Source organism: Chiloscyllium punctatum, chromosome 40, assembly GCF_047496795.1.
Source record: "Chiloscyllium punctatum isolate Juve2018m chromosome 40, sChiPun1.3, whole genome shotgun sequence".
NCBI classification, from domain to species: Eukaryota; Metazoa; Chordata; class Chondrichthyes; order Orectolobiformes; family Hemiscylliidae; genus Chiloscyllium; species Chiloscyllium punctatum.
The window spans coordinates 60,096,910-60,111,563 of NC_092778.1; the positions used below are offsets into that span (position 1 = coordinate 60,096,910).

The 14,654-nt window shown below is 39.8% G+C and overlaps 1 protein-coding gene across 3 annotated transcripts in view; it reads right to left on the minus strand.

Annotated features, from left to right (window-relative positions):
- Positions 1-14,654, minus strand: part of LOC140464662 (ubinuclein-1-like) — an 81,313-nt gene that overhangs the window by 11,734 nt on the left and 54,925 nt on the right. For all 3 annotated transcript variants that reach the window (XM_072560026.1, XM_072560025.1, XM_072560027.1), the window contains 5 exons: positions 14,051-14,173; positions 8,811-8,954; positions 6,901-6,951; positions 5,670-5,712; positions 3,253-4,485 (listed from right to left, as the gene is read on the minus strand). In XM_072560026.1, the coding sequence (XP_072416127.1) occupies positions 3,253-4,485; positions 5,670-5,712; positions 6,901-6,951; positions 8,811-8,954; positions 14,051-14,173 (1,594 nt within the window). The remainder of the gene's footprint in view (positions 1-3,252; positions 4,486-5,669; positions 5,713-6,900; positions 6,952-8,810; positions 8,955-14,050; positions 14,174-14,654) is intronic.

A 14,654-nucleotide genomic window follows, 5' to 3' on the forward strand; every position in this document is an offset into this window, starting at 1 on the left:
ACTTGCTGACAGTTAAGGGATGGGCAAATGACCTCAAGTTTATAGAAGATAGAAAAGGGGCAGTAGTCAGGAGATCCCTCCAATATGTACAAAATTAGTTGCAGATTTTAGCAGCAGAAGAGCTGAGGCTGAGGTAATGTTATGGAGGTTTAAAGGGGTGGTCCTAATAATTATATGAATCGAAGGCTGAATTTTGTCTCAGGATTAAGTATGATACCAATGTTGTGAAAAAATAATTGTCTTAATCTCGGACTGTTTCATGAGCGAGGGATGGAATTGGTAGCTGCGAAAGATAGGGATTGAAGGCAATGGGTTCAGTCTTCACAATAATAGTTTTACCTATATTTGATGCATTTTTGTCAAAACAAATGGGAAGGTGACCTATTATCTAAATGGGGAGAGATTTCAGGGTGCTCCGGTGCAGAGGGATCCGAGTGCCTTTGTTCATGAATCACAGAAAACTAGCATGCAGGTACAGCAGATAATAAATAAAGTGAATGGAATGTTGGCTTTTATAACTAAAGGAATAGAATATAAAAGGTAAGGAATTGTTGGAACTAAACAAGGCATTGGTGAGACCATACCTGGAGTACTGCGCACAATTTTGGTCCCCTCATTTGAGGAAAGATGTAGTGGCACTGCAAGCAGTTTAGCAGAGATTCACTAGATGGATCCCAGAGATGAAGGGTTTGTCATATGCAGAAAGAGTGAACAGTTTAGGCTGATACTCTCTATAATTTAGAATAATGAGAGGAAATCAAATTGAGGTGCTCAAGATGATAAAAGGTGTGGATAAAATAAACATGGAGCAGATGCTTCCTCTTGGGGGGCATTCTAGGACAAGAGGTAGCAAAAGTTAAGAGTTGAGCAGAAACTACTTCTCCCAAAGTGTTGAGAGAATCTGTGGAGTACACTACCCCAAAAGTGTGATGATTGCTGAGGCAGTGAGTACATTTAAGGAGTTAAGACAGATTTTTAATTGGTAATGGATGAAGGGTTATGGGGAGAAGGTAGGAAAATGGGGATGAGGATCATATCAGCCATGATCAAACGTGGAGCAGACTCAGTGGGCCTAATTCTGCTTCTAAATCTTATGTACTTAACAGAGTTACTGGTTCCAGAGGAGAGAAGTTTTTAGTCGGGAAGCTTGGAGAACCTTAATTATCAGAAGCAGGATTTCTAGAACAAACCCAACATTGAGATCACAGTAGTCATTTATCCATACATTGTTTAGGGAATACTCATTTGAAGTGTTTTGAGCAGCATCTGTAAAACACCACAAAACTTGGAGGGTATTCTCTATCACAGTACCTGTCATTTTTGCACTTGTCTCAAGTCAAAAATTGGCTGGTGCAACAGATTACAGAATATATATAGAATTAACATTAATTTTTCATTGGGAAATGCAAGAACAACCAGAAAAAACAGACTGCCTTTCCCTTTGACCCACTGCAGCCGACCACATTTTATGTATTTTTAAGGTTAGTTATGTTCAACAACATTTTACACCTCAGCTAATTTATTACTCGCACGGGATATAAATCCTAAACATGCACAATCCTAAACAGCCAGATAGATCAGCAAACATTTGCACAGCATTGAATAAATTCCACAACTTCTATCTGTTGAAGGTAAAACCATCAATGAGTGTGGTGCTGGAAAAGCATAGCAGGTCAGGCAGCACCCAAGGAGCAGGAGAATCAAATTTTCGGGCATAAGCCCTTCATTGGGCCTGGGGGCTGAGGAAGGTAGCTGAGATTGCGATAGGTCGGAGAGGAAGGTAGAACGGATAGATGGGAAAGACTATGGACAAGTCAGGAGGGCTGTGCAGAGTTGGAGGCTTGAGACTGGGATAATGTGGGGGGAGGGCGAAATGAGAAAACTGTTGAAATCCACATTTATCCAGTGTGATTGCAGGGTCCCAAGATGGAATGTGAGGTGTTCCTCCTCCAGGCGCCGGTTGGTAAAGGTTTGGTGATGGAGGCAGCATGTCCTTGACTGAGTGGGAGGGGGTGTTGAAGTGTTCACCCGTGAGGTAGCATAACTTTATTATGTGCAGGTGTTCCAGAGATGTTCCTTGGAACCCTGCAATCACACGGAGATCAATGTGGATTTCAACAGTTTCCTCATTTTCCCTTTCTCCCCCCACCCCCCCCCCACATTATCCCAGTCTCAAGCCTCCAACTCAGCACCACTCTCCTGACCTGTCCATCAACTTTCCCATCTATCTGCTCCACCCTCCTCTCCAACCTTCTCCCTTAGCTACATCTACCTATCGCAATCTCAGCTACCTTACCCCCAGCCCCACCCCGCTCCCATTTATCTCTCAGCCCCTTAGCTCACAAGTCCCATTCCTGATGACGAGCTTATGCCCGAAACATCGACTCCCCTGCTTCTCGGGTGGTGCCTGACCTGCTGTGCTTTTCCAGCACCACACTCTCGACTCTAATCTCAAGCATCAGCAGTCCTCACTTTCTCCTGAAACCATCATTGGTGTGGCAATTAAAATTGAAAATGTGCAAAAGCCCAGAATAAGAGCAATGCAGATCGATAAAGATAAGGAGGAGTGACCTCACAAAGCGATTTTAAAACAAAGATGAGAATCTCGAAGTTGAATAGAAACATTAATACCAAATTCAGTGTGATGTATGTGTTATACCGTTGAGAACTAAGTAAAGTGATGCAAAATAGTTTTTTTTACCCCAAATCAGCATTATGATTAAATGACTGGAAAAACTATTGCAATGACATTAAATGGCAAAAAAAAGACAAAACATTAACAAGTGCAAGCACCAAACTTCTGCAGATCCACAGGTTAATTTCATTCAAATGAATATGGTATTCCAGGAAACTTGGAGGATCTTATAGGTTAAAAGAATGAACTTGAATTCAAGAAGCATATCGGCAAGTTCGAACATACAAGATTAAAACAACAAATTAGTGCCCACTCTTTGGTTTCCCAAAATACAAAGATTTCACAGAAATAAAATAAATACCTTTGTGGTCAGATTTTGTAATATTCTAATGCACAAAATAACCAATTGTGAACAAGAAACAGAGCTTAATGAGAAAAAGCAGTTCTGTTGGTGTCATGAAATAACTTAGAAAACCAGCAAACAGAGTCTTCAAACAGCAACAATACAATTAAAATTCAATCAATACATTAACTTATAGCCTTTAAACATCTTTTCAGTAGTTATTAAAATTATGCATATTTTAAAACTAAATCTGTACATTTCTGTTTACACTCACCAGCATTCCTCCTGTAGCTGTGGAACTATTAACAGAAGATTTAAGAGAAGAAGTTAGCAGTTTAGCAACACCCTGTGTCCCACTACTGGAATCTCCATTACTGCCACCCGGAGGGGCAACCAGAGTCAGTTTCTGAGAAATGGAAGGCTTCTTTACATTTATATTCGGCGACTGCCGATTTAATGTTTGTCCTGGAGAAGGAGACTGTCTATTTAATTGAGTACTACTGGACACAGAGGTTTGAACATTTGAGATGTTTTGAATTGGGTTACTGGAAGGAGTAGAATGTTTACTTGTTGTGACAACAGTCATTGGAGACTTGAAGGTCTGATTTGCAGAGCTCTGAGAGTTGATATGCTTTGCTGTACAACTGACTGAAGTGACAGGTGTTCTTTGAGGACTAGGAGAAGTCTGTATAATACTTGCTAAAGAGGAGGAAACAGAATGGAAGTTCTGAGTCTTTGAGGTTTTTAGATGCTGAATTAATGGCCGTTGCTGCAATTGACTACTAGCTTTAGTCTGCGAACTGCTCTGCAGTTTACTTATGCTAAATGATGGTGATGATATGAAGCCTTTCTGGTGGGAGGTGGTCTGATGGTACTGTTTTGTAGCCTGCGTTGACACTTGGTTTTGACCTTGGGACTGCGATGTACGTTGCATACCAAGGTGCTTCGGCTTGTTTTGGAGAGTCTCTGTGAAACCTTTGCTGTTTGCAGAAGAATGATTTTTAAAGGCAGTGATAAGACTAGTGGTGTTTTCTGAAGTCCTTTCCTGAGACAATTGTCCCAAAGCTAGTGCCTGTTCCGCCAGGAGATTGAGAGGTGAATGCGACTGAGCAGCAGCTGACGGAACAGAAGACAGAGTTGGAACTTTTTGTACATGCTTCTTTTCTTCTGATGACGCTGCCACCATGATTTTGTCATTCAATGAATTTGATACTAAAGAACTGAAGTTCTTGTTGCCTCCAGCAGCATTATTGAGAGCAGCTAAAGCAACAGACACATCCTCCAGAGAAGGCTGGTTGTTGGGTAGATCCTCATCAAGGGAATCGTCTAAACTGAAAGACTGAGGTGTTGTCGTATTACTGGAGCTCTGACCAGCAGTGGAGGAAACAGGCACATTTAATGGGGTGACAGGTGGAGTGCATGATCCCTGTATCAGGGATGCAGCATTACTGCAATGAATTGGAATACTTGTCTGTTGTAATTTACGTTCAGTCTTGTGCATTTGATCCTGTAAAAGAAGGAAATTAATACGTTGAACTCCTTGAAAGTCAGATTTATGCTGTAATCCTCATCCTATAACATTTTTTGCAAAACATTGTTTCTTTTCACTACTACTTTTAAGCTGTATTGATTTGCAAAATGGAGCTGATAACATTTCATTTGCTACACAGATCAGACATTTCACTGTGAAAAAAGTCTGATTATTCCAAATTTGGTTTGGATTGTGTGTATGGTAGAATAATAACTAACATCTTGTATCTGGGCAAAACTGCTCTAAAAATTAATTGAAATTACAGAACAATTTACATTTTTTTAATAACTATAACAATCTCCTTTATAATGTCACATCAGTAGGATAAAGTAATAACCATCAGTATAAAGGGTACTTTGTACTTCCATTTCCCCAGTTGAACTGTTCAGGGCACTAAAAGTGGAATCAATAATTATGGTTCTACTATAATTCTTATAACATTTCTTGACAATCATTATTTAGAGTTTCTCCACCCTAGAATGCTGCTAGGAAAGGGCACTATTATTTCTACTAAAATCATGTTAATCCCACAAATTGACTACCAATTCTGGATTCGCTGCAACCATTCAGCTGCACTCTCCTATTTAGGACTTCCTCTTATTAAACTGGCACTTTTTAATCAGGCTCTTGGATGTATGGCAATGGTTAATGTTCGCTTTGAAAGTGCCTTAATGCTCTGTGCATTGAGTTCACAAAGCAAAACCCCTACATGAAAAAATGTCAAAATGGATGCACCAAAAGGTGAATTCCACCATTATGTTGTTGACTGAAGTTACAGAACCCCATAACTGCACTTATTTAATACTTCTGAAGTACTTTCTAAATTATCACATTCATTGAGATTTTGTATGTTTACCAAAGCAAGTATAAGAATGCTCAGAAAACCATTTCCATATATGGGGCTACAATGAAGTTCTACAAGATCAGATACAAAATAGAACAGGTTCACTTTTAAATGATTTAGCTATTTTGTTTATTGGTGTGAAATACAGTAAATTAAATTCAACACATTTAAACTGTTCAAGTTTAGCCAACCATTAATCTAAGCACAATCATTGCAAAACAAAATTCCAGCATTTGGAGTTTAAAAAGTCAACTGTGAGGATTTTTGATATTTTTTAAATGTGCATCTCATGCCAACAACAATGCTGTGCACTTACCTTAACTTTAGTCTTTGGGGCAGCAATGACTTTCTTCTTCGTTCTAAATTAAAGTGCAACCAGTGTTAGTTTGTTATCGATATACAGTTATCTAGCACTTCAGAAATGCAATTCCAAATGCAACTACCAACTTCACACAGAACAATACTAAGTTACAGATAATTATTAAAAACTGTTCAGTACTGCAATGATGCTAAAAGAATGGGACAGTGAGGGAGGGAGAAAACTTAGATCATCATATGAAAAGGAAATGGGTGAAGTTTAATTTGGCCCACCCAGCCTGCTTCATTCATTCAAGATGATCATGGAGGATCTTTCATTTGGGTTCCACTTTTACACCTATTCCCCTATCCCTCAACTCCATTAAAGACCAGATACCTATTGCTGCCTCAAACACACTTAGCGATTGAGCATCCACAAATGTGCATTATATAAAATTCTAAGAATTCACCGTCCAGTGAAAAATTTCCTCCCATCTCAAAGGTAGGTGATCAACTCCTTCTGTTGAACCTGTGCCCAAATGCTCCAAATTCCCCAGCCAATGGACCGAACTCTCAGCAGCTTGCATATAAAAACCATTCAGAATCTTGTATGTGCTTCAATTATATAACCAATTATTCACCTAAACTAGGCCCAATTTATTTGGTGTTGCATTAACAGAATAACCCTCTCATCCCAGGAACCAATCCACGGGGAATCTTTGCCAAATTGCCTCCAAAGCGTTGAAGAGAAATCTAGGAAGGAGAATTGTACAACAGGTTTGAGGTCAGGAATAATGGAAAAATGCCCAGGATAGTGGTTTCACAAAAGAGAGAAGGAAGAGGGCAAGAGAGAAAATTGAAATACCAGAATGAAAGCCAAAAAGGTTAGAGTTCTTTACCCCAAGTTATTTATGGTTCCCTGTGCTGCACCAAGCAACGTTAGGAGATGATCAGACATGTCAAATGGGTGAATATGGACATTTTCCACAATAATGTGTCATTGCAATATTTAGCTCAGAGTGGTTTTGGTTTTCACGGTATGTGGTAATTCAGTGAAATCAGGCAGGTTCAATAAAATACCACACAGACATTTAACTAATGCCATAAATTTTAATTTTCTGCATGTTTTAACTAAATACAAGAATGAGGTTTTACTGCCAGGGTTAGTTAATACATTATCAAAGTAGCTTGCATTGGGAAAAACCAAAGCACAGTAAACGCGCAGGACCAGTGAAGATGCAAATACTCACGGTATTGAGGTGACATGAGCATGTACCTTCCTGCTCTCTTTGAATAGTGTTCTGTTGAGGAAAAATAAATCTAAAAGTATGTTCTTTTCTTCCTTACTTTCATACCATACAAACTGCAAAACTCTCTTTTTTCAACAACTTGCCACAATTTAGTATGAAATCCCAGTGATGCTACAACCATCAGAAATTGCTTAAAGTATTTTCCAGGTGAAAGTATGCACACTGAAGATGTTGGTGAGCATCAGTGGATAAGGCGGCAAAAGAAAGGGAGATGCAGCTAAATCGTTATTAATTCCATGGCATTATAACATCACCAGCATAACTTTTAGCCTCAGATTTACCTGCAATCTCATTTTATGAAACATTTTGCATTGTCGTACTTATGCATCACAATTGATTTGCAAGTCATTTCTGAGCTAAAATCTTACCTCCTTATGGATATTAGGCAAACCTAATGCCACAGAGTAAGCTAGAGACCGAAGGACAGCACAGATGGTGCAATCATGTTTAAATACTGCTCATTAATAAAGTACCGCAGATGCTGGAAATCAACCCGAAGACATTAACTTTGATCCTTCAGATGCATTCTGACCGGTTGAGTGTTTCCAGAACATTTTGCTCAGAATGAAACATTTATCTGCAGTGCACGTCTTCTTCACAGTGAACACACCAATATCAGGGAGACGCACTTAATGGAGCTAATATTTCGAATCATTAAAGCTTTAACACAGTTTTCCTTTTAGGTTTGTGTATAGTTTTAGTAGACAAATTTGAGTAGTAGTAATGTAGGCACCTTAGGATATTGTACATGTAACCATCTCAACCCTCCCCATTACACAGTCAAAAATGTTAAACAGAGACCTTGGAGCAAGGACTTAATTTCCTTACACCGCAGTGATGTTGATCCTGGGATAGCAGCAGTTATATCCTCCTGAGGGCATGTGTGCGAACCAAGTTACACACCACAGTGCAGATGAAATCTAGGACCGCTGTACCCAAGATCTGGTTGTGATTCTATATATAAAAAAAAATTATGGAGCACAGCAAAGCTATGGTTTGAGACTCTGACATCTCTCTTACTATGCTCTTTTCCAGGAGCCTTAGAATGAAACAGCATAAAAAGATGTCCATTTGGAGCATAGTGCCAATGCCAATTTTTCAAGCATACTACTCAGTTAATTATATTGTTTCCCCCTTTATCCAACATTCATATAAACATTTCCGTTTGGGCTTTCTCTTAATTGCAATGTTACAATTACACACAGTATATTTCATTCTCTTTCAGCTGCTATGGTAACCCTATGTTACTATCTTCCCCAAACTGCCTCAAACTGGTGCCATTGTTCACACATCATTAACAATTCAACCTTCACGATCTCTCATCAGCCCAGAACACATCTTAACTTTGAAAGCAAATTGGAATATTAAAAAAGCACCAGAAACTGACAGGAGTACAGAAACCATTTATTTGTGGCCTCATGGGATAATCTACCACGGATGAGTTGCAAGTCAGAAACATCACCCTAGTTGAGGTGCCTTGCTATCTTCACATCTTTTTGCTACAGTTTCTCCCAATTTGTACATATACTGACAAAGCTACTCCACTTTAAGCTGACGCTCATCTCTCCGTTAGTCTTGTTATAAATTGTCAACCACTGCTTATCTCTTTACTTTCTAGGTCCTGTTCAAGAAAAGGACTGTCTTGAATCAGAGGAAGAGCAGGCTAGTCTTTGAGCAGACGCTGTTGTCCTACCTTACCTCTGTAGGCTCCAACTTACAGAGAAGGTACAACCCCTCTTACGAATGCTCATTCACTATTCTTTACAGGATGTTCGTTTAACAACTCTTTATGTAGTGTCACCTAATTTCACTTGAAATGTATTGTTTACCGTCTTTTGCCTTTATTGTACCTTGCTTGCATCCATCCTTTTGGCCAAAGTGGTTTGACTTCAGATTCAAGAAAAGCCTTTAGGTAGTCCTCTGCAGATTGGGACTTGTTTCTCTCCTGCTCACAGCAAGCCATCTTAGTCCTCACCACACTGCACAGCAGCTCTCTGTAGCACAACATAAGAAACAAGTGTAAAGAGATAGTGACACAATATGTTGCTATTTAAAAAGGGCCAAGAGAAAATCTATCACGTTCTATTTTCTCAGGATTTGTGATCCAAGTGAAAATGAACTGCAAATTTCTGATCCATGCATAGAAATGCCCCATTTAAGGCTGAAGACACTGCACAAGCAACACAGCTAACTTGGTGCTAAATTTCATTCAAAGGCATATTTACATGCTTGAAGAATCTAACTAAATTACATGAACACTTTCACTCTTCTTGCTTGCATAAAATCAGAGTGTCCACGAGAAAGGAAGTTGCTCGAAATATTTACAACATGGTGATTTATTCAGATACAGATGGCTCAAAAAGAGTCTGTAAAAGAGTACTTAAAAAGTGCAGGCTTGAGGGGACAACTTAAAAAGAAAATTAGAAAAGTGAAGAATGCATGAGAAAGCATTGGTAGGGAGAATTAAGGAACACCAATTATATTAAGAAAATGAAAATAATTAGGGAAAGATCAGGACCCATGAGAGACATGGACAAAATGTCTCTCATGGGTCCTGGAAAGATTGTGACAGTCCCCAGCACCTGTGAGAGTCTTCATAATGGAAAGGGATGTCACAGGCATAGGCAATAAGAGCACTCTGAAGTATTAGACAAAATTAATGGAGCAAGGAAGTACTAACTGGTTTATCAGCCTTAAAAGTGGATAAATTTAAAGGCTCAGCTAAGAAGCATCCCAAACTGTAGAGGGGGGGGGGGGGGGGGGGGGGGGGGGGGGAAGGCGCAAAGTAGTAATTTTCAAATCTCCTCAGGTCACAGCTGAGTGCCAGAAGACTGAAGGACTGCTAACCTTGAAAGAAGAGGAGACAGACCAGAAAAATACAGGCTAATCAGTGTAACCTCAACGTAGAGGAATTTATTGGAAAGAACATGGAGGGACAGAACAAATCCGTACTTGAAGAGATATGGATTAAACAGAGACAGTCGACATGGATTTGTCATGGGAAGATACTATTAGACAAATTCAGTTGAATTTATTTTTTAAAAAGGAGGTGGCAACCAGGAGTGTTGATAAGGGCTTTTTAAAAAAAAATTCACTCATGGGACAAGTTGCCTTTAAAAGGTGGTAGTGATTTGCCTGCCTGAATCACTGCAGTCCACATGCTGTAGGTCGACACACAAGGTCTTTAGGGGGGGGAATTCCAGGATTTTGACCCAGCAACACTGATGGAATGGTGATAAGTTTCCAAGTTATGATGGCAAGTAGCTTGGGCGAGGTGGGGGGGGGGGGGGGGGGGGCGGTGGAGGAATTTGCTGGGGTGGTATTCCCATAAATCTGCTTCCCTTGCCCTTCTGGATGTAAGTGCGTGAGAGTTTGGAACGTACTGTCTATGGAGCCTTAGTCTACAAGATGCACTGGGGAAATTCACAAAGTGTTAGCGGTGGAGGGAGTGGATGTTTGTGGATGCGGTGCCAATTAAGCAGGCTGCTTTGTTCTGGATAGCATCAAGCTTCTTCTGTGTTGTTGGCACTGCACTCATCCAGGGAAATTGGGAGTATTCCATCACATTCCTGATTTGTGCCTTGTAGGTGGGTGGACAGGCTTTGAAGAGTCAGGTGGTGAGATACTTGCTGCAGTATTCCTAACTTCTGACCTGCTGTTGTAGCCACTGTATTTATATGGTGACTTCAGTGAAGTTTCTAGTCAGTGGTCTTCTCCAAGTTGTTTAGTAGTGTATTCAGAGATGGTTATGCCACTGAATGTCAAGGGGCATTGTCTCTTACTGGAATTGGTCATTGGAGAGACACGTGTTACTTGTTAATTTTGTTCAGATCTTGCTGCACTTGAACACAAACTGCTTCAGTTTGAGGAATCACAAATGGTGCTGAACATTTGTGTAATCATCGATGAACATTCCCATTTCTGACTTTACAATGGAGGAATGACATTGATGAAGCAGCTGAGCATTGCTGGATTGAGGACACTACCCTGAGGGATTCTGCAGCGATGACACGGAGCTGAGATGACCGACTTCCAACACCAACAATCTATATTCCATGTATGACTACATTAATGCATTTTATGTAGTATTCATGAACTTTAGCATGATTTGATAAGGTCTCTCATGACAGTGTTAAAAAAAAACTCTCAGGATCAAAGACAAAGTGACACGTCAAGTCTAAAGTTGACATAGGCAGGAATTGGAGGGTGATGGTATAGTGATGTTTCTATGACAAAGTCTGTTTCCAGTGGGGTTCCCCAGGATTCAGTATGAGGGATCTTGCTGCTTGTGGTACACATTTATCATCCAAATTTAAATGTATAAGGATTAATCAAGAGGTTCATGGATAAAGATTTGATAGGGTAATAAATTGAGAGGAGGACTCCTGCAAACTGCAGGAAAATGCCAATAAACTGGTCACCTTGGCACAGCATAAAATACAAGAACAAGAGAGGTTATGATGGAGCTGCATATAATGCTGGGTAGGCGACACAGTGGAGTACTGCATGTAGTTTTCGTCCTCACATTATAGGAAGTTTACAACTGCTACTGTGAAAGTGCAAAGAGGATTAATCAGGATGCTGCCTGGGCTGCAGGATCTGAGCAGTGAGGAAAGACTGGTTGATTGGAATTGTTTTCCTTGGTGCTGCAAAAGTTAACAGAGGATCTGATGGAGATGAGTAACATTGTGAGGGGGATATATAGGATGAACAGAGGGGTCAATAACCACAGGGCATAGATTTAAGCTACGAGTTAAAAGACCAAGAATAGAAGCAAACTTCTTTTTTGATCCAAGGGAGGGTGGGAGCCTGGAAGTCACTGCCTGAAAAAAAAGTGGATGAGTCAGAGACACTTGGAACATTTCAGCAGTATTTCAGTACTCACTTGTGTTGCCATAGAGGCTACGGCAATGGACCCAGAGCTGGAAACTGGGATTAATGTGGTCAGATCTTTGTTAACCGGAGCAAACCCAAAGGACCAAACGGTCTCCTGCAGTGCTGTAAATATGAGTCTAATTCCATAACTCTAAACTGTTCATAAACATAACACCACAATTCACTTGCTGAATATAGTTAGGAAACGTGAAGCAAACACAACAGCCAACGCTATTCCTGAATGTGATGCTGTTTTGGCCGATTCATGTTAGATTTGGTCTGGCTTCAGGCTCATGTGCAGGTCTAAATGTCACCTCTATCGCTAAGGGTACTGCAAAATGAGTTTTTACAGTTGAACCATTTACAATTACGTATTCATAACACAAAAAGGCCAATACTTCAGCATGGTTTAGTAACCACGCAAATAAACTAATTGAAAATGCCACAAATAGAGTGCTGTTTTAAGCTATGTAGTTGGGGTACACAGAAAAAGTTTCATCACCACCGCAAGCATCATAATCTGGCAGAGCTCAGAATAATGGTAAAAAATTGGGTAATTTCTATAGTGGATAGTTAATTGTTTTTATTACCACCATGTGGCAAAGATAAGAAACTACCCTATTGTTTCTGCAGATAATTTAACTTGCAACAAATCCATGTTTTTGTGTACATAACTTGAAAGCGCTTACAGTACACAATGTATACAACACTTGAAAAATGTCTGCATTTCCAGAAGTTCAACATTCACTGGTTTAATGTTGTACATGGAGAACAGGAGGAAGAAAAACCATCATTTTCTAATCTCAATAAAGCACCTCCCACCATTCACTACTTCCATCAGAATATCATCAAGCTTAGTCTCCACTACAACTATCAAATTCCAGCCCTCCAATGGTTATCACACCTTTCTCCTACTGTTGCGGTTCTGTTGCAACACAAATTCCCAGCTCGGCGAACAGAACCACAACAACGAGCACCCGAGCTACAAATCTTCTCAAACTTTGAACCTCTCTCCTATGTTAAGATAAATAACTCCAATTTTGTTTCTAATTTATCTACCTGTTACTCCCAGCACACCTTTCCTGCTCCTTAGAAAGTGTGTGCAAAGAAAATGCAATATTTTTAAGCAAGGTGATCCTCTTAACTTTCCAAAAACTGACCAAATGGACTTGCAGTGTCTCTTTCTCGACAAAAATTTCTAAAATAACAAACTGCTGTTGAATCGCAAATTATCCACCACATTAGTAAAATTCTGGGCTTCCTCATCAAATCTAATATTGCATTCACCTTGCTTGTTCCATTTCTTACTGATGTTACATGTGATACTTTCACACTTCGGTGCATCGTTTGCCATTGCCATCTTCAAGGGATTCACAACTTCTTATAGACCCAGACATTTAAACAACTTGTCTTCTCTCACCAAAATTATGTCCGTGGCATTTAAAAGGAAAAGATAGCAAATGCTGGAAATCTGAAATAAAAACACAAAGTGCTGGAGAAACTCAGTAGGTCTGGCAGCATCTGTGAAAAACATTTAGCTAGCGAGTTTTGAGAAGATTCGTAGTTCAGGTTGAGGTTCTGGATGTAAGTTTGCTCGCTGAGCTAGAAGGTTCGTTTTCAGACATTTCATCACCATGCTAGGTAACATCAGTGACCTGCTTGTTTTTTTTGTGTTTAGGTTTCTTTGTGTTGGTGATGCCATTTCCTGACCACAGCCTAAACACAGACATAGAATGCAAGTCACAAACACCAGTGCTTCACCAAAGCTCACTGATATTACCGAGTTTGGTGACGATACATCTGAAAACAAACCTTGCAGCTCAGTGAGCAAACTTACATCCAGAAGCATTGAGCTTCCTTCCAAATCATTATATTTACATATAGATCAAGTGTAACACCTCTAACCTAAATTCCATTCAGAGGTCGTTTCGGGATTTCCTCTCCAATTTTGCCCATCAATGGCCCATTTGAGTAATCGCCAGTGTTGTGCACTCTTACTTTGTTCATCGTTTCCCCAATGACTCTAGTTACCTCTTGAAGCAGTAGCCCAATTTAAACTGTTTGATATGTGGTGACATCATTCAATAAGCCCTTACGGAGTTACACACAATCCAGAACTGTGATTATAAACTGTAATTTATACAGTTACAATTCATAAACGTACTGTTGATACAAATGTCTTATACAATCTATTACAACAAGCAACATATCGAACCTGATCTCATCATTCCAGTGAAACTTTTTACGGGGTCCTACAACTCTTCTTCCCAACTTGTCTTCATCATCTTCATCATCAGAGAACATTCTCTCTTTCTGGTCCTTATCTTCTCCCAGCATCCTGCACATCAGAAATGGGAAATAGATTACTTGCAGGATTAGAGAGAATGACAAAAAGCCACATATTATGTTAAAACAAATACTGTGTTCTTTAAATGCAGTTATTTAGTAAAGAACAAAAGTACACGAATAACTTACGCATTGTTAAAAATAAATTGACTTACAAATTATTTTCTTTTATGCAAGGTATTACTGCGAGCATTAGAGGGTTTTTGCCTGATCCCAAATTACTTCAATATTTGTAGGAGACCTTGATGTCACAGACAGTTAAAGCTAATCCAAATGCTTCATATCAAGTTCAGTCTCACCCAACCTGGGCAATTCAGCTGTTTGTCTGGACCAAGACTGTAATTGATCTACAGCCAGTGCCCCTAATGGAACTCAAAGCTGAGCAGGTCATTGAAGTTCCACTTGATAACAGTGGTGCTAACATGTTCCATCCCTTTGCTAAGCTTACAAAGCATAGCGATGGGGCAGGAATT